The sequence below is a fragment of the Rhinolophus ferrumequinum genome, chromosome 24 (assembly GCF_004115265.2).
Source record: "Rhinolophus ferrumequinum isolate MPI-CBG mRhiFer1 chromosome 24, mRhiFer1_v1.p, whole genome shotgun sequence".
Classification (NCBI taxonomy): Eukaryota; Metazoa; Chordata; class Mammalia; order Chiroptera; family Rhinolophidae; genus Rhinolophus; species Rhinolophus ferrumequinum.
This window is the reverse complement of record NC_046307.1, coordinates 41877572-41900281: the sequence shown is the minus strand read 5'-3', so window position 1 is coordinate 41900281 and position 22710 is coordinate 41877572. Positions and strand designations below refer to the sequence as shown.

Genomic DNA, 22710 nt, shown 5'->3' with positions numbered 1-22710 from the left:
AGCCTGCACCCCCAGGGCTCCCCCCGTGGACGGGGCTGTGTGATGGCCTGGCTGTGAGGCAGCACCTGGGCTCACTCCCCACCCCACCCTGGAGGTGCTCAACCCCTGGTGGGGCTGGTGGTCATCAGAGGTCAAACGAGGGAGGGCAGGGTGGAGGTGACCACAGACAGCTGGGCTGAGGGGCTGAGCCTCCCCTTCCTCATCTCTAAAGTGGGGTGATGACAGGACCCGGTCAGAGGATCGGAGTGAGCGAGGCTTGTCCTGCAGGTGGGTCTGGCTCCCACAGGCCGAGGTGTGTGTGTTTGGGGTTCGGGGAAGGGGTACCTCAGGTAGCTGACGCCCAGCAGACTGCTGCCGTTCACCTCCAGGATTTGGTCTCCCAGCGACAGCCGGCCGTCAGCCGCCGCAGGGCTGCCGGGGAGCAAGGTCTGGATGTAGAGGCCAGGGGTGCCCAGGGGTGTGTGCTGGGGGAGGAGGACGCAGAGGCCTCAGGGCTCTGGGCTGCAGCACTCAGGTGGCCCTCGCAAAGGCCACCTCAGCACCACCCTCAGCCAAGAGGCCCGGCCTGGCCCAGGTCATCATTGTGTCTGCGAGGACAGCAGTAGATACCAACACTGTCCCCACAGGCCCAGGACAGACGCCCCAAGTCTGAGGACAGAAATGACAGCAGGTCGGGGAGGTGGCTCCTGTATGAGGCCCTTTCATTTCTCTCAAATTCCAGACATGCCCCCACCAAGCCTCTTGGCCCAAGCCCTTGCTGGCCACCCGACCTCTTCCCCCGGTGACCACACACACTGTACTGTGGGCCCACGGTTGGTAAACAGGACGCTGGCCCTGAACAAAAGTTGCCCAGGGGCCACTCACCATCCCATCGATCAAGCCCATCCCCAGCCCAGAGGGGCCTCGTTCCAGTTCCACCAGGAAGACATAGCAGAAGTCATCAGTGCTGGAGCTTTGGCGGGAGGGGGCCGGAGGGGGCTGGTCCTCTGGGGCCACACAGTCTCCTGGGAGGGCAAGAAAAGGTGCAGGAACCTGTCTCCAGAGTCCAGGACCCAGGGATGCTGGCTCGGCTGCTTCTCCAGAGGACAAGTGCTCCCGGAGCTCCAGAGAAATGCCGTTTGGAAAGACCACGAACAGTAAGTCCCCAACCTCCGCCAGGAAGACCGAGATCTGGGCCCATCTGTGTGCGACACCCCCATGTGCCCGGAAGGGACACCTGGGGCCTCCCCGTGACTGCCCCAGGACACTGGCCAGCTGTTCCAGGGCGCTGAGAAGGGGACTCTGCTCAGACTCATGCCCAAGTCCCTTCTCCCTCAGCCCTCCCTCCCCACTCCACAGGACCCCCCTGAGCCCCCTTTCCTTTCCCACTGCCCCTCTAAGTGGTGACTACCTCTGTCCCTCCCAAGTATCTGACCCTGCTAATGGACGGCTCCCTGCTCCTGGGGCCCAGCCCAGCACGAGGTCCCCAGGGAGCCTGCCCCCCTCCAGAGCTAGCGTTCTTCTCATCTTTGCAGCCTCCGCTCCCCACCCTGAGGGTCCCGTGCTTTCTCCACGAGGTCAGTTGTGGTGCCCACCTGTTCCCCCCACACACAGGTGACTGGCCTCAGGAACAGCGGGGGCCCAAGGGACCCCTGCCCTCAGGGCACACTCCATACTCCACAGGAGACTGAGGACTCAGGTTGGCACTGCTGAGCTCCCCGCCTGGGGCCGGGCTGGGGCTGCTCTGCCCTCCACTGCCCTTCCAGCTGGCCAGTCACGTGCATTCAGGTGCGCACACACCCCCACACACGCCTTGCCTCCCTGCCCCTCCCCTCTCCTCCCCGTCCTCCCATCCCTGCTGCTGAGCACACATCACCTGAGCCACCCCTTCCTATGTGACACTCTTAGTCCCCCAGAAGGCTGTGCCTGGCCCAGCTGCCCTGTGCCTTGCCCCTCCTCGTCTGCCCCTGGAGCCTGCAGGCGTTCATGGGCAGGTCCGGAAAGCCCAGGACTCTGTAGGTGGAATGACCCAAAGGGACCTGCCCAGCAGAGCCTGGGGGCTGGGGTGCAGGTGTGAACAGGTCTCACCTTCTGAAGTTGCCCCCCGGGGGCCACTTGGTCCATTCCTCTTCCCTTCCAGGAATGCTTTCCCACAGGGCCCGCCAGGGTCGGGCCAGTCAGGAACAGTGGGCTCGAGGGGGGTGCTGGGAGGCGTGAGCAAGCAGGAGGAGTCTGTGTGCAGAGAGCCGGCCTGGGGGCCCCCGTGGCTCCCACGGCCTGGCTGCCTTCCTGAAGGTCCCAGTGCCCGGGGAGCCCCCGCGGAAGGAAGAGCGTGTGCTGGGCCAGCTTCACGAATTCCCCTGCTGGGGTCCCTGGGAGCCAGGGGACAGCTCTGGCCCTCGGGGTGTCCCTCAGGGTGTCCCTCTGGGATGGGGTGGTTTGGGCCCTGGAGGAGAGAGAAAGAGCTCAGGCACCAAGCTCCTGCCACGGTGGGAGAACCAAGGGGGGGCCCAGCTCTCACTCCCGCTCTTCCCCAGGATCAGCAGCCAGGCGCTGTATCCAACCCGCTGTCAGAGCCAGAGACACGGACCAGTGACTCGCAGGTACCTCGAGGCCCTCAGGCTGGAGGGGGCCACCACTAGGGCTGGGCTTGCTCCGCAGGCCCCACAGGAAGTGCCGCACGTAGAGAAGGTGCTGGTAGATGCTGTCATCGAGGCTGTCCGCCTCCAAGTCCACTTGGAAGCCCTCACTCGGCAAAACGATGGGTGGGGGGTTCTCATAGGACTCCAGGACGTCCTCTGTGGGCGGGGCAAGGACTGCCTGACCTCCTGGCCAGGAGGAGGCTGCCCTCCCCTCCCGCCACTGGGCGACCCAGGGACAAGCAGACTGACCTGCCAGGGACAATGGAGCAGGTGGAGCCGGGCCAGGTTGACCAGCCCAAACTGCCCTCTCGTCCCTTTTAGATCCCTGTGACCACCCAGGATGAAGAAGAAGGCAGGAGCTGTCCTCACCCCCAGCGCCTGCCTGCGCCCACTGCCTGCCCACACCGGGAGCTGAGCCTGGTCAGCCCAAGCCTGCAGCCCTGAGCTGATGCCTCCCATGGTACCCGGGACCCTGGCGGCCCGTTTGCATGTTGGTCTAGAACATGATGAGCACCTTGCAGCCGGCAGGGAGGCGCCACTCCCCACACAGAGCCCGCCCTCTGAGACCTCAGCAGTGAACAAGTAAGTGGGAGGGGCCAATGCTGTCCATTTGCAGCCTGGAGTCCTGCTCAGAGCTGGTCCCTGCCCAGGCCTCGCCCCTAGGTGACAAGGGCGTGGGCGGATCGTGTTGAAAGCCCTACTGTCTCTGCGTGAGGACACAGATACCATCCTTTCGTTTCTGATTTTTTTTGTTATACATACTGCTAATGAAGACATGGGAGTCTGATCTATAAAAGGTACGTACATGCGTGCGTACATATCCGTATGTATGATGTGTGTGCACATGCGTGTACATACATGGCACGGATGCGCCCGACGGGCAGCACAGTGGTGCCCGGCGTGGAGTCCCTGCTCTCTGCCTGGTGGGCTGTACACCAGCCAAGACCCTATCCTCGGGCTCCATGAGGGCCAGGGCGGATCTGACTTGCGCCCGAAGCTTGGAACTTGGCCATGGACCGTGGGCTCCTTGACTCCCAACTGTGGAGGTCCCCAGGGGTGCACAGGGCAGGGTACCGAGGAGGAAGAGTTGCCAGATGCTGTGCAGGCTCCTCCAGGGAAGGCCCGCCCAGGAGCTCCCCTGCCCCCAGCACGGCCTGCAGCGCCCCGCAGGCCTGCCCAAGGACGGTGCTTACCTGACTTGAAGGCGTCGGGCAGGTCCGGGGCGACCGGCTCCCAGGCACTCATGGGGCCCATGGCCGAGGCCAGCTGGTACTGAGTCAGCAGCCGGTGCAGCTGCGCGGGGCTCAGGGCGGGGAAGGCGGCCCGCAGGTTCGCCCAGCTCATCTGGGTGACAAGAACAAGCTCAAGGTCAAGGCCGCAGGATTGCACAGCCCATCCCTAGGGAGGGTCTGCCTTCTGCGTGCTCTGGGGGCAGAGGCAGAGGGCCAGGCCTCCTGGCCACATGTCCCCAGCCAGCACGCTGACCCCTGCTGTCCACACAGGATGGCGAGGTCAGCTGGGGGCGGGGTCACAGGCCGGTGCAGCACGGCCGCCCCACAGGGGCAGCGCACCCCGAGCCACCGCGTGGACATCCAGGCTGAGAGCCGAGTGGGTGGCCATTCCCGGAGAGGCCAGGGCCTGGCCCACTGAACATGCCCCCATCATCGCAAGGTCACTGGGAAATGGGAAAATGAAACAGGGTCCCTGTGTCCTACGACATAAAAGAATTCAAGCAGGAGAAAGACAGGCATAAAAGCCCAAGCGACATCATTTAGGTGACACACAAGACCAGCTTTATGAGCTCGGGTAGGGCAAGCTCCCTTAAACAAGACAAACGGCACAGGCCCTGAGGACAGGGCTGGATTCATCTCACGAAACAACCTTCGCACCCCCCATGCGCCCTTCGTGCCCTTCATTGTGGAGCCCCTCTCCTTTCCTGGTTCCTGGAACCCCTTTCCTCTGCTCGCCCGGCTACCCGTCATTTCTGAGACAGATCTTCTTGTAGCTCCCCAGAAAGGCTGCACTGGGGAAACATGGTTGGCCTGGCCCAGCGGCAAGTGTCTTTCCTGTACTGTCACACAATAATAGGAGTTTGGCTGCTCTGTGGCTCCGCTGTCCTCTAGCTGCCCGTGCTGGTCTTGAGACGCTGGAAAGCACTCTGGGACCAGTCTTCGCGTGTGTCATTTTCATTCCTCTCGGTGTGTCTGTGCCCACTGTTCTGTGGGTCTGGGTGTGAGGCTGCTTCAGCACTGTGCTGTTTTATCTGCTGGCCACACTTTCAGTCTAGAAACTCACCGCCGTGGGATCTGGGCGTTGTCTTGGTTTATCTTTACTCCCGTGCTGTTTTCCCTGCTCTTTCTGGACTCCCGTTTAGACATTGGTCCTTCGATATTTCTTTTTCCTGTATTTCTTTCTCGCGTGATTTTACAACCAACATCGAGGCCTGGGCTGTGGTTATCAAGTGTCTACACTGAAGGAACAATGTCCTTAGGCTACGTGGGGAGGGGCAAGAGCAGACCCTGGGGCTTTCCTCTCGCTAACACCTACAGCTAACACCTCCACCCACCCTACCCCAAACACACACCAGCTCAAGATAGCCCTCGTTTGCACAGCAGTGGTTCTTTTTGACTTTTGAGTTCCTAGAATCCATGCTTCCCTCTCACGGCTGTGGTTTTTCCAGGGCTGGTGCCAGGAGGGAACCAACAATGGTATTGAGAAGCCATCCAGTGGGGACTGAGCAACCTCCCATTTCCATCTCACCACCCCTCTGCTTCCTGGGTGATTTCCCTGACTTTATCTTCTAACTCTGCTACTGAAATTTTCATCTCGGCTACAGTAATTTTAATTTCCAAGAATTCTTTTTGTTCTCTTATTTATAGAATCTTGTTATTATTTTATGGATACTATAGCTTATCTTTATGAGGTTATAAGTGGCTTTTCAAAAAGTTTCCTCTGTCTCAACAGTCTGTTTCACAGGGTGGCAAACTATGACCTGAGGCTTGTTTTTGTATGGCAGTCAAGCTAAGAATGGTTTTCACACTTTTAAAAAGGGCTTAAAAAAAGGAATAATAATTTTTGGACTTAGAAGTATGAAGTCTGTAAAGCCTAAAAGATGTACAACCGGGCCCCGTACAGAAAAGTTCGCCGACCCCGGACCTGTCTCCTGCACCCTCATTCCCCACCCGGCTGTCACGCTGGAAGCCGTTCACTCGTTGTAGAGTGAGTGCTACGTGTACCTGGCAATGCCTGGCCTGAGCGCGGGCTTGGCCATCCAGACCCGCTTAGATCACTCGGTATCCGCAACCGCCCAGGCCTGCAGAGCCAGCAGCCTCCTGCTGGGAGGGCAGAAGCCTGAGCCACGCTGGGCAAGTGCTGGGCTCCAGCACTCAGTAGGTGCTTGCCGCTAGGAAGGCCTTGTTCAGGACGAGATCCTGGTTTCTCCAGCCTGGAGACCATTGGTTTTACATGCTCTAGAAATAAACGCCAGTCTTCTGCCAGAGTAAGAAAAGCACCCGGTTATGCAGGAAGGGGGCAGGGGCAGCTGAGGACCGGGTGCTGCTGCTGCTTCCGGCTCTGTGATTGTGTGCTGACGGACAACGCACACAGGTAACCACGCCCAGCGGCCGCACACAGCTCAGCGATTGTTCAGGACGTGGCCGTGCACGTGGCGCAGCAGCACCGGCGGGGCGGGCACGGTCCTGACCGCCGCACCCCACGAGCTCGGCTGGCACTTGAACCGGGCTCAGGGAGAACCCAGCACGTGCTCCTCTGGGCTGACCCCGCAGCGCAGCAGCGTCGTCGTCGTCGTCGTGTTTCACGTTGGCCAAGTTGCGTGTAGCAGAGGGGGCGCCTGCTCGCTGCTGGGCGGTATTTATTTCATGGCGGTGAGGGCACCACTCCCTCCACTGCGCCGCGGACGACGGTGCGCTGCGCGGGTTGGGGCTGGTCTGCACAGGGGCCCGTGGCCCGCCCTGTCTGTTGTTGTAAAGGTCAGACTGGAAAATTTCAATGCGGAAATTGCTAGGTCGGGCATGTGCCATGGTCAGCCCGCAGCCACGGAGCAGCTCCCCAGAGCTGTCCCCCAGCACCACCAAGGTCAAACGCTCCCCCACCTCCAAGGTGAGGTGCTGGCGCTTCTCATTTTCACCATTCCCGTGTGTTGGGAACTGAAAACACTGGGTTTCCTCTTTTCCTAGCTTCTGGAAGAACTGGGTGATAATGTTTTATTCTTCCTTTAATTTTTGAAGTAATTCACCAGTGAGTGAAACCATCTGGACCTTAAATCTTCTTTGTGGGAAAGTTTTTAAATAATAGGTTCAATTGAGGAGATATAGGACTATTCAGATTTTCTATTTCCTTTCATATCAATTTTAATAAATCTTTTGTTTCAACTAAATTGTCAAATTTGTCAACATAAAGTTGGTTATAATAGCCTCTTACTATTCATCTTTTAAAAATCTCCCCAGTTTTACTCAGATATTATTCCTATCAATTTTAATGTGTTATCTGACTGGTATTATCTTATTCACTTTTGATGTTCTCAATTTGCATTTCCCCACTTTCATTAAACTTTTCAAATAATTAATTCCTCACCTTATTGCTTTTGCTTTTACTAAACATTTATTCAACTGTTCAAATAACTTTTCAAAGAACCAACTCTTGACTTTCTGCTTTTCTTATTACATGCTTATCTACTGTTTCATTGGTTTTGGCTCATCTCTATTATTTCCTTCCTTCCACTTTCTTTGGGTTTCATTTGCTGTTCTTTTCCTTGCTTCACAATCATACTCAGCTTCCCTTGTTTTCTAACATATACACTTAAAGCTATAACTTTGCCCCTTAGCACTGCTTTAACTGCATCCACGGGTTTGCTTTGTGTATTTTCATTGTCACTGACCATCCTGACCCAGTGGGGATAAAACTTCCATCAACTGCACTCTGCTTTTCAGACTTTTTGTTTAATTTTAAAGCCCTTCCCATCCCACACCCTGAAGCTTCAGAATTTTGTCAACTGTCATGAGGGGGAAAACACCAAGTATGTCAGGCCCCTCAAGTATCTTGTGTTTGTCTCCCTAGCCTGTGAGATGGCTGAGGCTGTTCGAGTCAGTCTTCCCCAGCTCTGGCCCCCTGCCTGGATGAAGCCTGGACTCTTGGCTTCACACAGATCCTGCTCCCAGATGAGGCAAATGCCCCCAGAGGAAAAGCTGCAGTGGAACAGTTCTGGGGTTCCCCCTCTGTGGATCGGTTTTCCCTCGGTCCCCATTGCTTCAGGAGCTCTCTGGTGCCTTTAAACAGATGACTTTGTGTGTTGTTTCTCAGCACAAGGTAGGCTTACCCCAAGCTACTGCATCCACTGGGCAGCCCATGCTGTTCTTCCTCCATCTTTACTCAGCTTCCAGAGGCACTGGTGCCAGCAGTTTCTGAGCCTGTTGATGGCTTCATGGTGAACTGGATCGCTTCTCAGGAGTCAGCTTTCTCAGATCTGCTAAGGTAGTTGCTACTCACCTTCCGCTTTCCAGCTTCCAAAATGTTTTTATCTCCTCTACATTTTCTTTGTCTTTATGGGCTTAGGCCATTGAAAAGCATCACTTGGCTTTTGTTCAGTGATATTTTGGGAGGAAAGAAACTAAATTCACATGTTCAATCTGCGATCCATACCCAGATATCCCCATTTTCTGAATTTTCTCAAGTGAATCTATGCTTCACTTTTATAATAAAAGAATTAAGTAACTTTTAGAAAAGATTCTTGAGACATACAGTTCCTAATGTGGGAGGTTCTCATATCTGGTGAATGATCAGTGGCTCCCAGAACTGGCATGGAGTCTTGGCTCGATGATGTACTGGCTGTGTGACCTCAGCTTGGCCCTCATGAAGCAGAGGTCACAGCCAGGCCTCCTGCAGAGGTGTGCTACGAGGCAGGCACAAATGGCATAAATGAGGGGCACGTGCAAAGCCGCCCACACTTCCCAGATGCTCTCAACAGGCAGCAGCTAATACAGTGGTGACGGATGCCCACATGAGATTTTCTGGGTTTTTATCCTTGGGTCGACGTGGATTGCTCCTTTTTTAATATCAAACTGAAAGGTCCACTGTTCCCTCACGAGCATCATGCTGCACCAGTTATGCTGGAGTCAGCTCAGAGCTTTGCCTGGAGATGACAAAGTAGCCACATTACCCACTTGGTTCAAGCATTCCCTCTCCAGACTGCCCTGTCGACTCTCGCCATCATTGCTGGGGCACCTTCAGGGTTTATGCCAGGCAGGAAGGGAGCACCATGGGTCTGCTTTCACTGATTATCTGTGACGACTGTCGGGCAGCTGGGGAAGGAAGGGGGAGGTGGTGTGTTAGTCTCTGGTTGCTGTTGTAAGAGATGACCACAGACACAGCAGAGCAACACAAATGTCCGCTCTTACAGTGCTGGGGTCAGACGTCTAGCAGTCACACTGGGCCAAGATCCAGGTGTCAGCAGGGCTGTTTCCTTCTGGAGGCTCCAGGCCAGGGTCCGTCTCCTTGCTCATCTGAGTTGTCAGAATTCGGTTCCTTGCAGGTGTAGGGCCGAGGTCCCCGTTTCCGTGCTGGCCGTGGGCGAGGGCTGTCCTGGGCAACTGGAGGCCTCTGCACTGCTTGGCCCGTGGCCCCTCCCTCCATCGTCAGAGCCAGCAATGGTGGGTCGAGTCCCTCTTTTCCATTCTGTCCTGTCTCTCTGACCCTCTCTTCCACCTCTCTCTTCCACTTTGAAGGACTCATGTGATTAGACTGGGCGCACAGCATAACCCAGGGCAATCTCCCCATCTTAGAACCCTTAACCTTAATCACCTCTGCAGAGCCCCCTCTGCCATCTGGGGTCACAGAGTTGCCTGCCAGGGACCAGACACAGACATCTTTGGGGCCACAGGTAGGAACAGTTGTGGAACTGAAGCAACTCTGCCAGGTCCGTGGCCCTTGGCTTGGTCTGTTGTCGGTGACCCAAGAGTGACAACACCTGGTCCCCACCCCACCTCCACTGCTCTCTGCACCCCTCCTACCTGGATGAGCTGGGCACGGGGAGTGGCCAGCAGGTTGAGTGTGCAGGAAAGCTTCCGGAAGAAGCGCTCTCCGGCCTCCCCAAAGCCGGCGCTCCGCGTCCACTCCAGGAGCTGCTGCAGGCGGGCACAGGCCTGGACGCCTCTGGGCCAGTGGAAGCAACTCAGAGAGGGGCCTGGGGAGGGAGGGAGGAAAGGTGAGGCCCCGGGCCCTCCCTCCCTAGGGGGAGTCAGGCCCCAGCTGGCCCCCTGTGCCTGTCCTTGCCCCACTCCAGGCTTCAGAGGACAGAGGTAAGACCTTATACTGGTTTCCAAGGCAACTAACCTGCTTGTGGGCCCCTCTCTGGGAGGGGCTAGGGTGAGCAGGGACGGGCTGTGACAGCCGCTGAATCCCAAGTACAAAGGCACGTGGTCCAAGCCTACAGTGAGAACCCTTGCTCCCAACCCCAATCCTGCCTTTTGGACCCCACACCAGCCTGGGAAATCCACACTGGTGACACGCATGTGCTGGGGTCTCGTCCCTGTGCTCATGTCCCTGTGTCCCAGCAGTGCCCCTGAGCCCTGGGCAGGGTGACGGAGGAATGTCTGCAGTGAGGAGTTTGGGTAGCAGGGAGGCAGGATCAAAGGTCACATCACTTCCCTGAGCCTGTTCCCTCTGTCACAGGGGCTGTGGCGCTGTGTGGGAATAAAGGGAACCAGGAAAGGCCTGAGGGGCCCTGTGCTGGCCACAACCCCCCTTTTCCGCGGGCCTCTCTGCAGACACTGACAGGCTCCTGCTCCTATGCAGACACGCTCTGTAACATCTCCTACTCTCCTGGGCTTCTACCTGCCGCCCCCCACGGCACCGCCTGGACCCCCATGGATCAAGATGCCCCGACCATGGCACAGCGTCCTCAGGAGCCGTCTCCAGGGCTCAGCCCGGCCCCTTACCCTTGTCCAGGAGCTGATTGAAGAGCAGAGTGCTGGAGAAGAAGAAGAGGTAGGCCAGCACCTGGGCAGCAATCTCAGGGTGCACCTGGGACTGCCGCAGCAGGTCCAGGGCGGCCTGGTACACAGACACCACGCGGCGCAGCTCCTCGGGCAGCTGGGGGGCCGAGCACCAGCTGTCCCGGCACTCCGTCTGGAAAGGGGGGCACTCTAGCAGGGCCGGCAGGCAGACGTATAGGGACTGGGGGCGAGAGGAAGACACCACAGCCGTTGGCAGGGGCCCCCGGCCTAACGAGCTCCTGCCTCGGCAGACGGCCCTCGTGACGCACAGCCCGGGGGTTTCAGCTGGGCAGTGAGAGAGCAACAGTCTCCTACAGGGGCTGCCCAGGGGGGCGGGGGTCAGTACAAGCTCCGGTTAAAGGTGCAGACGGCACTGGGAGGCACCCAGAGGCTCCAGCAAAGGGAGTGCAGCCACCCTGAGGGTCTTGAGGGGGCAAAGGCTCAGCCCTCTTGTTTTATCAAAAGTTTCACTGGATGGAAGAGTGGCAGGTAGGGGCACCTGAAGGGGGTTCCCACAATTGGGGGGCTCTCTTTAGAATGTAGGGTGACTGTCCCATTTGGCCCCTGAATAGATTGGACAAGCAGGCACTCCCTAGTGATGGCTGTACTGGTGGACGTGTGCTCTGGGCCACTGGACAGCATCCCGCGGACCCTCGCTCGGCCAAGGACACGGCGGAACCCTGTTGTCCAGAGGGAACCAGGCCTCAAAGGCCAAAGCCAAGCTCAGGAGGCTGCAGAGGCGCCGGACGTGCCTGGCTCGCATCCAGGACTGACCTCTGCTCAGCCTGGAGACTCCTGACACCAGGACAATGGGCAGACAGGTCTGGGGCCACGAGCTGCTGACCACCCCTCAAACTGCTGGGACAGCGTGTCCGGGAAGGAGCCAGGACCCCTGCAGCCTGGCACCACCGCACACCCATTCCACCTTTCAAATGGTTTCCCCAGAGCGGCCGCCCGTCTGCCTCCCACACTGCACTGCTGGCCTCCAGAGTCGGGCCTGGATGGTTCATGGGACAAGAGTGACACTGAGCGAGGAGGGAGAGGAACTGGAAGTTGGCACTCAGGTTGAGAGTGGCTGCCAGTTAGAGTTCAGAATGCTTGGGCTCCAAGCATTTTCCCACGACAGGTGGGAAAAGCAGACACTCCTTTCGGGTTCCCCGGAATACCCGCTCGGAGAGCCGGAGGACACAGCGCTCCCCCTGCAGGCGCTGCGGGCTCACCTTGGAGACGTAGTACACGCACTGCTGGAACACGTACAGGATGACCTCCTCCAGGCCTGCCATGGCCTCCTCGCTGGCCGAGAGCGCACAGGAGAACAGCGACTCCTTCGAGCCTGCAGTGACATAGCAGTGCAGGGGTGACTGAGTAGGGACGGCTGGGCCTCAGCGCACGTGCAGGAACCTTCCAGAATGGCAGCGACTTCAGACGTCCGCCCTCCTCCTGAGTGCACTCGCCCATCGCCGCCATCTTAGGTTTGGAAAATGTGCTAAGCCAAAGGCAGAGGCAGCCAGGCCAACCTCAGCCGGGCCTGCCACCCCTCCCCACAGCCCCAAGGGGTCCCCAGATGCCGGAGGGGCCGCAGGGAAGACACTGTGGTGTCTTTATCCTCAGGGAGGGAGAGCCACGCACTTGGAACCACCCCTGGGTGGGCCTCCCCAGGCGGGGGCAGTAGTGGGGGCTGGTCGGGGGACCTGCCCAGAAGGGGCAGAGAGGGTGTCAGCGGATGCCAGGAGATTCCTTCCCTCTGGGGAGGGGTTCCTGGAAAGGCAAGAGGCCAAATTGGCAACAGGGTCCCCAAAACCAGAGGCCCTGACAGGGGTTCCTAACAGGAATCTTCCAGAATGTGGGGAGGCATGTGGTGTCACAGTACCTGTGTCCTACCAGCATTCGGGGAGAACAGACACTGGACCCCCCATCTGTCCTGCACTCTCTGCAATCCTCACTTCTCTCCGAGGAGCTGCAGGCCAGCAGCTATGGTGCTGTGTCCAGTGCCAACGGGACCCAGCCACAGCCCAGTCAGCCCAGCAGCTCTCCTCACTGCCTGGTCACCCACGACGGCCCTCTGATTACCCAATTACCACACAGCGGGGCCCCACTGCCGGAAGTCTCTGCCAGGGCTGGAAGGTGGCACCGGTCTACTGGAGCCAAAAATCACCCCCAGCACAAAGCTGGCCTCCCAGGAGCACAAAGATGGGGCCATCCTGCTGCTGGACACTGCGGGAAGTAGTGTGCCGGCCATCAGAGGCCCCACCTCTGCCACATCTGGACGCTGCTGTCACTGATGTTTTGCTGCTCATCGTGCTTCTCCTTCAAGTACCCAGGTTCCCCTGCCCCTCGGCCCACAGAGCCCCCAAGGGCTCACCTCCCAGGAACCAGAGGTCTGCCACACAGCCACCCGGGGCCCCTCCAGGGCGTGGCTGCGGGGTCTCCTGGCAGAGTCTGGATGCTCCCTGAAGCCTCACTGGGGCCCTAGGTCTAGGGGAGCAAGAGGCTCTTAACAGGCTGCCAGCTGCAACACTGCTTTCTTCCAGAAGGCTCCAGGCCTACAGAAGCACACAAGGCTTCCTGGAGGCCCAGGACAGAGGCCATCCTCTGGGCCCCCGAGAACCCTCCCCACCCCCCCCACCCCCAGTCTATAGGCACTGAGGCAGAGCCACAAGACTTACAGGACCGTTTTAACTGAATAAAATAACCCTACCCCCTCGAGGGGCTACTCTTTCATCTGCCTGTGCAGATGAGGCTGCCTGGATAAGAGCTTCGGACAAAAAAGACTGTTTGGGGGATGAAAAGGCAATTTTTCCAGCTTTCAGGACATGACATCTCTGTTGTTAGAATTCTTCCCACAGATCCTTCCTGCCAAAGGTCAGGAGGCCGAGGCACCGGCTGTAACCTCTGCTGATGTTATTTTTCCTCTGAGCTCTCCAGCGCCTGCACCGCCCAGGACACTGTCTCTGGTTCTGCTGTGGCTTCCCCGGCAGCGGCGGGGCTTTGGGCCGCCCCTGTGCTCACACCCACTACACAACATCCAGGCCCCAACCAAAACTAACTTCCTCCTAAGACTGGAGGCAGCAGCGAAGGCAGAGGTGCTCCGGTCGCCCCCAAGCAGCTTTTCCCGTGAAAACCAGCTAGACGTAGGTCCCTCCCAGCCTGGGTGGGGCCTGCCCAGAGGGGCCCCCAGAACTGCAGCCTCTCAATAAGGCGACAAGAAAGCATGAGCGGGACTTGTCACTGGACGCTGTGCCTAAAGGTCAGGGGGGCGGGTGGCTGTCCCAGCTGACTCTTTCTGCTAGAGCCAGAATAAATGGGGCTCCCTGTGAACACACCCCAGCTCCTGGCATCGCACAGAAGTACAACGTGCACTTGGAGACAGGCCAGAGACCCAGATGCTTGCTGGCCAACACCAAGCCCAGAAGAGCCTCCCCCACTCAGATCCTACTGTGGTCCTGGGCGGCCGGAGGCCTCCAAGGAGACTAGTGGGGCTTGGGGGGAGAGGTGACCACAAGCCTTGCAGGCAAGACAGGGCCAGGTCTGTGGACAGAGAGGGCAGCGGCCCATCCTGGGAGGTCTAACAGTGTCCACCCAAGGGGACTAAGGCACGGAGGCAGCAGGCCGGCAGCCCCGGAATGCCCTCTGGGATGCACATGGATCCAGCACTTCCCTCCACATACCCATGGAAGCCCAGACGCCGAGGACCTGGAGCCCGGCCCCTCCACGCCCCGGGCCTGGCCAGGCTTCCCGGGCGGCGGCTCTCAGGCCAGCCCATGTCCACAGCCCAGGTCCTGGCAGCCGCCTCCACACGGGCCTCACGAAGCACAGAGTGGGACAGTTGGCACCTCACCAGGTGAGGTCCAGGGCCTCAGGCTATTTATTCAGGTTCTTTCCCATGGAGCCCACGGCCCCTCCCGGGAGACACGGCTGAGCATCTGCCAGACCCTGCCAGACCACGTCCTGCCTGCCAGGCCCCCTCCCAGCTCCCAGCGCAACACTACTGCAGCCTGGGCCCCAGAGGCTGCCAGCCAGGCCTGCTCCGGACCCCTGCAGCTTCTGGTACAGTCCGGGAACAGGCCAAAGTCCCACAGACCAGACCTGAGCGGCTTTGTTTTCGACACAGCTCTGCAGGCAGAACCAAGCGCATCCACATGAGGCTGTCTCCTCAGCCCCTGGGTGCCCAGCTGTCACATCCTGTCCCAGCGAAGTACGGTCCTGCTGCTCTTTCTCTGCTCCACCCCAGGACCCACTATGCCTCTCCAGGCCCCACATAGTCCTCGTCAGACATACACCAGTTGGAATCCCACGCCGGCCTCAGGGCGCAGCCAAATGCCACCTCCCCCATGAAGCCCTCCCAGACTGCCCCGTCAGAGTCGCTCTCTCAGTGAGTGTTTTCTGCACTTTACACAAATGCTAAGATGCACACTGTCCTACATTTCAGTCTCTGAAATTGACATGCATTATACAATTCTACAACTGTCACTGGCGACATGCCTCACTCCTGAAATAGTGGAGCATCTCGTAAGGGACGATGGCTTGGGGCCCGTGTACTGCAGTCCTTACACCTGTGCATGATGAGTGACCTTTGTCCCCCCGGGCCTTCCCCAGGCAGAACACAGTGGGACAACACATGAGATGACGAGGACAGTGTGCCAACGTGCCGTGGACGAGAGGTGCCAGGTTAGGCCAACCGTTAGCATTCCTTCCATCTCAGGGGATCCATCTCTGTTCTAGTGGCCAGCTCTACGTGGAGACGGCACAGTGACACCACGCTGACCATGCTCACCTGGCCTGGGAGCGCCAGCACGAACCCTACCTGTGACATCCAGCTCCTCTTCCAAGCTCTGCATGTACAGTGGGCACTTCTGCTGGATAAAGTACAGGAGCTCGATGGAGTTCGACATCCAGAAAAGAAGGTGCTGCAGGTCAGGAAGCAGGCCAGCCAGGGTACTGCTGGCTGAGGAGATGGGCTCCTGGCTACCAAGACAGACAGACGGAGAATGACACTTGGACCATCACTGCACATACAGACGTTCGTTTCAATGGGACACTGACAAAAACTATGATTTGTCAACCTCCCAAGGTCAGGCTGGGAGGTTATGTATAGATACATAACCTGTTTGACACTCGACAGCCAGATGCACATCTACAAACCTCAGTAGGAAGCCAGTGGCCACAGCCGTTGGTAAAGGACTCTGGTAAATAAACCACTTTCCTATCTTCTCCTTTGGAATTAGACAATTAGGTAGCTATGAATGTCAGTGTGTGTGTATGTGTGTCTGTGTGCCCAGGGCCGGGGGAGAGATCTTCAATCCTGCCTGTTGTACCCAGAGCAGCTCAGGGACTCGTGGGTATCAGCGTGACCCAGCGGTCCTGGAGAATCAGGCCCACGGGAAAGCCACTGGGGCCGTATCTGTGACAGGGCCCCTGGGGAAGTGTCTGGGGAGAGCTGAGGCTGTCTTCCTCTGTGTCTGTCCCTGCTGAGCAGCCAACGTGGGCTGAAGGGCAACCTCAGGCTCCCTTCCCCACGTTCCTCTTGTGCTGGCAGTTCTGCTCTCTCTGCTGTCACTTCACTTTTGTCCACAGTGTGACCTTCTGTCTTCCTGGGGATTGAAGGAACTGGCTTCAGACCCGTCTCCTGTGCTTACAGCGAAGCAGGTCTGCCCGCTTATCTTGCATATCTCAAAGTCCTGCTCCTTTTCGTCCCTTCTGGTTTGAATGACACACGTATGTGCACACAGCATCAAGAGTTCATGTCATTAACAAAGGATTAATCTGGCTCTTCAGAGTCTAATTCCATTTTGTTTTCAATATTTATTGCCCTTCTCAATTTCACCCAGAACTCAAAGGCACAGATAGGCCTCTCCTGAAAACTGAACCACCAGGATTGCCAGCTGGAGTTTCGGGGTCAATCCCAGCGAGGTCAACACGAGTGCAGCCCCGGCCACACACTGTGGGGCACAAACAAGGTGCAGGTGAGCACAGAGTGGGGACACGATTTCATGGGTCTGACACCAAAGGCGCAGGCCGCAAAAGCAAAACCAGACAAGGGGGCTACGCAGACTGAAAGCTTCTGCTCAGTAAGTAGAAAGGCGCTTACGGAGTGGCGAAAGGATGTGCAAACCACATAGCAGATAAGGGGTCACTTCCACAACATAAAGGGCCTCCTACAACCCGAGAGCCAAAAACCCGAGTAACCCGATGGAAGACCGGCAGGGAAACAAATGGGCAGAGCACCTGAATGGACGCCGTCAAAGAGGACACACAGATGGCTACAGGGATGTGAAAAGGTGCGCAGCACCACTAATCACCAGGGAAATGCAAATCAAAACCAAGATGAGATGTCACCTGTCACCTGTCAGAAGGACGATCATCAAGACAAGGACACCGAGTGTTGGTGACAAGGACACCGAGTGTTGGTGACAAGGACACCGAGTGTTGGTGACAAGGACACCGAGTGTTGGTGAAGATGTGGAGAAAAGGGGGCCCTCACGCCCTGCTGGTGGGAATATGAGATGGCGCAACTGCTGTGGAAAGCAGTATGGAGGGGCCTCAAAAATGAAAAATAAAACTACCATATGATCCAGCTATCCCATGTATGGGTATTTATCCAAAAGAACTGAAAGCAGGAGCTCCAAGAGATATAGGCACCCGATGTTCACTGCAGCATTATTCACAACAGCCAAGAGCAGGAAGCAAACTAAATGTCCATCCACAGATGACTGGATGAAGAAAATCTGGTATAGGATACAATGGAATATTATTCAGTCTTAAAACAACAAGGAAATCCTGCAATACTCAACAATGTGGACAAACCCTGACGACATGATGCTAGTAACTGAACTGAGCCCGCCAGGAGGACAATTACTGCATGATCGATCTCCCGGCCCCGGTGCAGTGCACGTGTGGAAACGGCGCTTTCTGTGGAGGCTGACGCTGGAGAGTGGAGACATGCTGCCCTCGGTACGTTTTCCTAGAGAAGTCAGCTCGCTCCGACAGAGTGGGAGGCAGGAGAAGGCTTCCGAAGGTCTTGCCCTCTCACTCTATGGACAGCGTTCTAGAATTCTTCCACAGAGCTTCCCAGGGTGATGATTAAAGAAATAAAAACAGCCACTCTGAGCTGTAAGGACAGTTTGACGGAAGCACAGAGCTGACCCCAGAGGCGTTGGGGGCCCCCTTGGGTCCCGCTGCCACGGGAAGTGGAGGTCTCCGGGGAACTAGCTGCCCAGGGGGCGGGTACAATGACAGAAATACTTACAGGTGCGTCTGCTTCTCTGCCAGTTCTTTGGTTTTCTCCTACAATTATAAAGGAAAACAAACAAGCATGAGGAAAACAGGATACCAGGCATGTGTTCAACGACACCACCACCAAATACATGTGACACCACCTAGGTAAACACGTGCCATCGCTGATCCAGACATGCCGTACTCTGCTGACGAGCAACTCCAAGCTATTTCCAAGTGGGAAAGGGTATTTTCCCATGTGATTTGGGAGCTTCCCGTTCCATTATTGAAGATGAACTGCACGCTTCCTCCATCGGAAATATTTCACAACCATCTAGCTTCCATAACAACTGGCCATTTCAGAAGGAGTAAAGACAGGCCACACGTCCCACAAACACCAGAACGAAGTTCTAACACTCTTCTTGTTAAGCTTAATATGTACACTTTTAAATGTCAGCCACAGCGATGATAAATAGATGACTGAGCTTCAGTATTTACAATGTATTTAAACTTCCCCACGGGGACTTGGGTTTAGCCAACATTTTTTGGGGAGGGTGCTGCCGGCATGAAGTGTCGGGGGGTCCGGGGGCAGGGATGCCGCTTGACATCCTGCAGTGCCCAGGTCAGCCTCAGGGCTCAGAATTCTGCCCACATGCTTGGTGCCGTGCTCTAGGGACCTAGTCCTGGCGGGAAGGTTTTCCATGTACCTGAGTCGACCAGTCCTGTGTACCCAACACCAAGTTGACAAGGCTCTGCCGTGGGTGTTGGCAGGGGCTCAACCCCCTGGGGAATGCGGGACACAGGACACGCAGGCTTGGAGCCACAGGCACCACATTCCCAGGCCCGTGGCAGGGCTGGGCCAAGGGGAGGACACAGGACCAGAGCTCATGAGACACGGCCGTCCCCACGAGGGTGAAGTGCCACAGCGGATGCGCCAGGCTGGGCGGTGTGCACGGGCAGAGAAGGCTGGCCTTCAGCCTAAGGAGGTACCCAGGACTTCCACCCTGGGTGGGTGTGGCCACAGCCCCCCCAAGCTCCACCATGGCCCCAGGGCCCAGACAGCCAAGCTCCTGCCGGCAGAGTGAGACTGACCCAGACGGTGTCGCGAATTGTCCTGGCCATCTTGAGCAGGAGCTGCCCGAATGAGCCCGGCTCCAGGCGGGTGGCCGAGTGCTGGACACAGAGGCAGAGGAGGAAGGCGGGGGTGAGCTTGTGGTCATCGCCGCCCGGCTCGATCAGCGTCATGATGCGCTGCAGCAGTGTGTCCTCCACGGCAGGCTCGAACTCCAGGTGGAGTGGGCGCGGCCGGGGGAGGGCGGCGGGTGTGGAGGCGGAGGGGCCCCGGGCCACCGGGAGCAGGGCCCCGCACAACCTGCAGCTGTGTGGCACGGCCCGCAGGCGGGCCAGGGCCTGGGCAGGCAGGGGCTGGGCCTGTGCCGGGTCCTTGAACAGCAGCAAGTAGTAGAGGCCCAGGGACAGCAGGTCCCCATGACGCAGCACCACAGTCCGGCCCCCCACCTCTGAGAAGTTGACCGCGACGGGCGCCCCAGGGATTGGCTCCAGAACCAGCCGACCGCCCGCCCGCTCTGGGCCCGAGGGCTGGCACTGGCGGAGGGTGCAGTGCAGGGGCAGGATGTCGGGGGCTGACAGGCTGATGCTCGGCTGGCTGGACGGCGTCCTCTGGCCCACCGTGTGCCGCTCCCTGTTGAGCACGTACACCAGGCTGTCCTGAAAGGCAAACACCAGAGCTCAGGGGCCAGCGCGGTGTCCCTGTCCATGGTGCCTAAGAGTGTGGGCGGGAATGCCACACTGGGCAACGAAGTGGTGGGCAATGCTGGCTCTGGGGGCGGGGGGACACGCGGCCTTCCTCTGTGGCCCCCCGAGAACGCAGCCCTGCAGCACAGGGAGGCCATGTGAGCCGTTCACCAGGCATCTGTCATCACCTGGAGGACACTGCACACCTGTGCCTGGTCACCTGCCTGTGTCCTTCCCCAAAGCCAGGGCAGGAAGGGGCCTGAGACGCAGTCTGAAAGCTGGTAGACAGTCCCGTGCTGGGCACCTGGTACCACACTGGGGTCAGTAAGTGAGGAGCTGGGTGACCCTCCTCGCAGGGCCCTCTCCCCTGCTGCTCCTACTGTAACCCGGGCAGAGAATGCCCTGGAAGCAGAGGACAGGGGGCCTCGCCCACCCCCAGAGTCTCGGATGGGTCCGATGTAGTGGTCCCTACCCACCCACCCCATTCCTACAGCCCTGTCACCGTCGGAGCGACTGTAGTCGCAGGAGCTGACGGCTGACTTAGCTAACGGCAGGGCCTGCTTGCTCCCACTCCCGGGCAGCCCGGCGGGGCTGGTGGCTCACGTGCTGCTGGCTGTAGCCCTGCAGGAGCAGCAGGTGTGGGGACTCGTAGAGGGAGTAGCGCATGGCGTTGTGTCCCGGCTCCTCAGGGCCCTGGGTGGCAGCAGGGCTCAGGCTGGTCTCGCTGACTGTGCGGCGCAGCCGGGCTGGAGGGGGGCTCCAGGAGCCCCCCGAGGCCAGGGCTGGGGTCCCCTTGGCGCGGTTCCGCTGCAGCCTCCGGGCTTGGGCGTTTATCCCTGAAACAGAAGCCACACAGGGTAACCAGTCATCGCCCAGTGGAGGCCCCTCCAGGCCTTTCTCACGAACCACTGCTCCTAACAGCGGTCCCTGCGCTGCAGGACCATCTGGAGGAGGCTGCAGGACTCCGCCCACTGACCACATCCTCGCCAGGCCAAGCGCCTCGGGGCCTCCCCGAAGAGCCAGGCAGCGCAGCTGTCCACGTCCCGAGGCGCAAGCAGAAGCCCGTGGCACACCCAGCCCGCCTCCGCCTGACCAGCCAGTGCCACAGCCCGCCCCTCAGGAGGCCAAACCCACCACGTCAACTCCTGCTGGGTCACCACAGGGCGTCCTGCAGGGCACCTCACCACTGCAAAGCTCTGCCATCCCCCTGTCCTGTCCTGCCAGCCCACCTGTGTGTGCATGTGTGCTGTGACTGAAGAGATGGGAACCGCTCATCTTCCCCCCAAATTTACAAGCAGGAAACGGCCAACTTGCCCACATCACCCAACCGTCTGGCCCAGCTGGTCTCCTAGGACAGCATGGCTGCTCCTTCCCCAGTCTGCTCCCACACCCCAGGTCAGAGCACGCACGTGTACACACACACACACACACACACACACACACACACACACCTACATGTGCACACAAACAGTCTTATACATCCAGAAAGCGCCCTTTTAAACTAATGCTGTCAATAAGCTGAGAAGCCACACGGAACCCGGACACACCAGACACCAGTCTCCCATCACCAGGGCCCGTGCCAATCCCAGCGCTTTCTTCCTGAGCCCCCTCCATCAGCCCCCATCTGCAGCAACCCTTCCAAAAACCACTCCAAACCAAACCAGACAAAGCCAGAGGAAGTGTGGCAGGTGGGGGAGCGAGCTGGGGCCAAGGGCGCTTTCTTACCGGGAGCTGAAGCCAAGCGTACAGACCGACCTGCCCTTCCAGAAGGAAGCCTGCTCCTCTGCAGCCCGCAGGGGGCCGGGGCTGCAGGAGGGGAGGGGAGAGGAGGGGAGGGGAGGGGAGTGGAGGGGCGGGGAGGGGAGGGGAGGCGCGGCTGCAGAGCCAAGCCCAGCCGCAGTGTGAGGCTGTCAGCGCTCCCTACAGCAGCAGAGCCAGGCCAGCGGCTGGCAGGAAGGGAGCAGGCCTGGGCAGGAGGGCACAGGGAAGGGGGTGGGCAAGAGGGGCAGGTTGAGCAGGCAGGAGGAGGGGGCAGGAGGAGTAGGTGGGGGCAGGGGGAGCAGATGGGGGCAGCCCTATCCCACTTCCACTCTCCTATGAATGCCAGACCCCAGGGCTTGTGACATCATTGCACAAACGTAGGACCACACCTGAAAGAAAAAAAATTTAAAAACCAGTCCAAAATGACGTTCTAGCGCCCAAGCCTTTCCTCCCTCTAGGACGGGGCTGCAGGAGAGGATGTGCCTCAGAACCAACTTCCAGAAGTCCTGGGGCTCCCAGGCAGCCACAGAGCCCGAGACGGCCCCTGTGCCAGTGTGGAAGGGCCGGGGCTGGGGAGCTCTGGCTCCCTGGGCTGCCAGGGGTGAAGCAGCAGCAGCTCCTGACCATGGCCCTGGACCGCCAAGGTCAGCATGGCCAGTGTACAGAGCAATCCACATAGTCGAGCAGACACGACCCCATGCACACGCGCTTGGCAGCATGGCCAGGTGGACCCTCACACATGCATGGACATTTGTGCAAGGCAGACTCCGAACCGGCCACAGGACCCTCGTGGGGCTGGGCCCTGATGGACACAGTAATTATATTAGAAACTTCTCTGCAAAAGAACGTAAAGGCGAACAGCAGAGTGCGAAGAGATGTTTGCAGGACCATCAGAATCCATATGGAAAAGGCAGACAACCCAGTTTCTACTTTTCCTGTGCTTGATGCATTTTGAAATGAAGAAGAGGAAAGCAATGAGAGACATGCACAGAAGGAGAGATGTAAAGCTGTTTAACCTCACAAACACTGGAGGAAACACAAACTAAAACAAAGAGATATGTTTCTCCCCTGTCAAATGATCACACGTTTGTGTGTTTTTTTAAAGAGGGTGCAGCTCACAGTGGCCCATGTGGGGATCGAACCGGCAACCTTGGTGTTATTAGTACCATGCTCTAACCGACTGAGCTCACCGGCCACCCCAAATTATCAGATTTTTAATGACAGATCGTATGGTAGCAAGGATAAGGAGAGACAAACATTCTGAGCAACTGCTGCTGGGAATATAAACTGGCCCTGACCCCCCCAAATTTTAAAAATATCCAGATATTGCCAATCACATCAAATTAGATATA

The 22710-nt window shown here is 58.2% G+C and overlaps 1 protein-coding gene and 1 long non-coding RNA gene across 2 annotated transcripts in view; both read right to left on the bottom strand.

The window, feature by feature from the left end:
- The window catches only part of RADIL (Rap associating with DIL domain), a 50966-nt gene that overhangs the window by 1308 nt on the left and 26948 nt on the right, over window positions 1-22710 (bottom strand). Inside the window, exons 3-14 of the mRNA XM_033096014.1 lie at window positions 20201-20433; window positions 18935-19570; window positions 17877-17914; window positions 15435-15595; window positions 11851-11963; window positions 10574-10811; window positions 9647-9819; window positions 3815-3965; window positions 2587-2777; window positions 2068-2425; window positions 865-1004; window positions 325-464 (exon numbers count right to left, since the gene is read on the bottom strand). Of these exons, the coding sequence (XP_032951905.1) occupies window positions 325-464; window positions 865-1004; window positions 2068-2425; window positions 2587-2777; window positions 3815-3965; window positions 9647-9819; window positions 10574-10811; window positions 11851-11963; window positions 15435-15595; window positions 17877-17914; window positions 18935-19570; window positions 20201-20433 (2572 nt within the window). The remainder of the gene's footprint in view (window positions 1-324; window positions 465-864; window positions 1005-2067; window positions 2426-2586; window positions 2778-3814; window positions 3966-9646; window positions 9820-10573; window positions 10812-11850; window positions 11964-15434; window positions 15596-17876; window positions 17915-18934; window positions 19571-20200; window positions 20434-22710) is intronic.
- LOC117016592 (uncharacterized) lies at window positions 8384-9613 on the bottom strand. Its single transcript, XR_004421933.1, has 3 exons — window positions 9035-9613; window positions 8862-8938; window positions 8384-8769 (listed from the first exon to the last, which is right to left on the bottom strand). It is a non-coding gene; the product is annotated as an uncharacterized LOC117016592 (long non-coding RNA).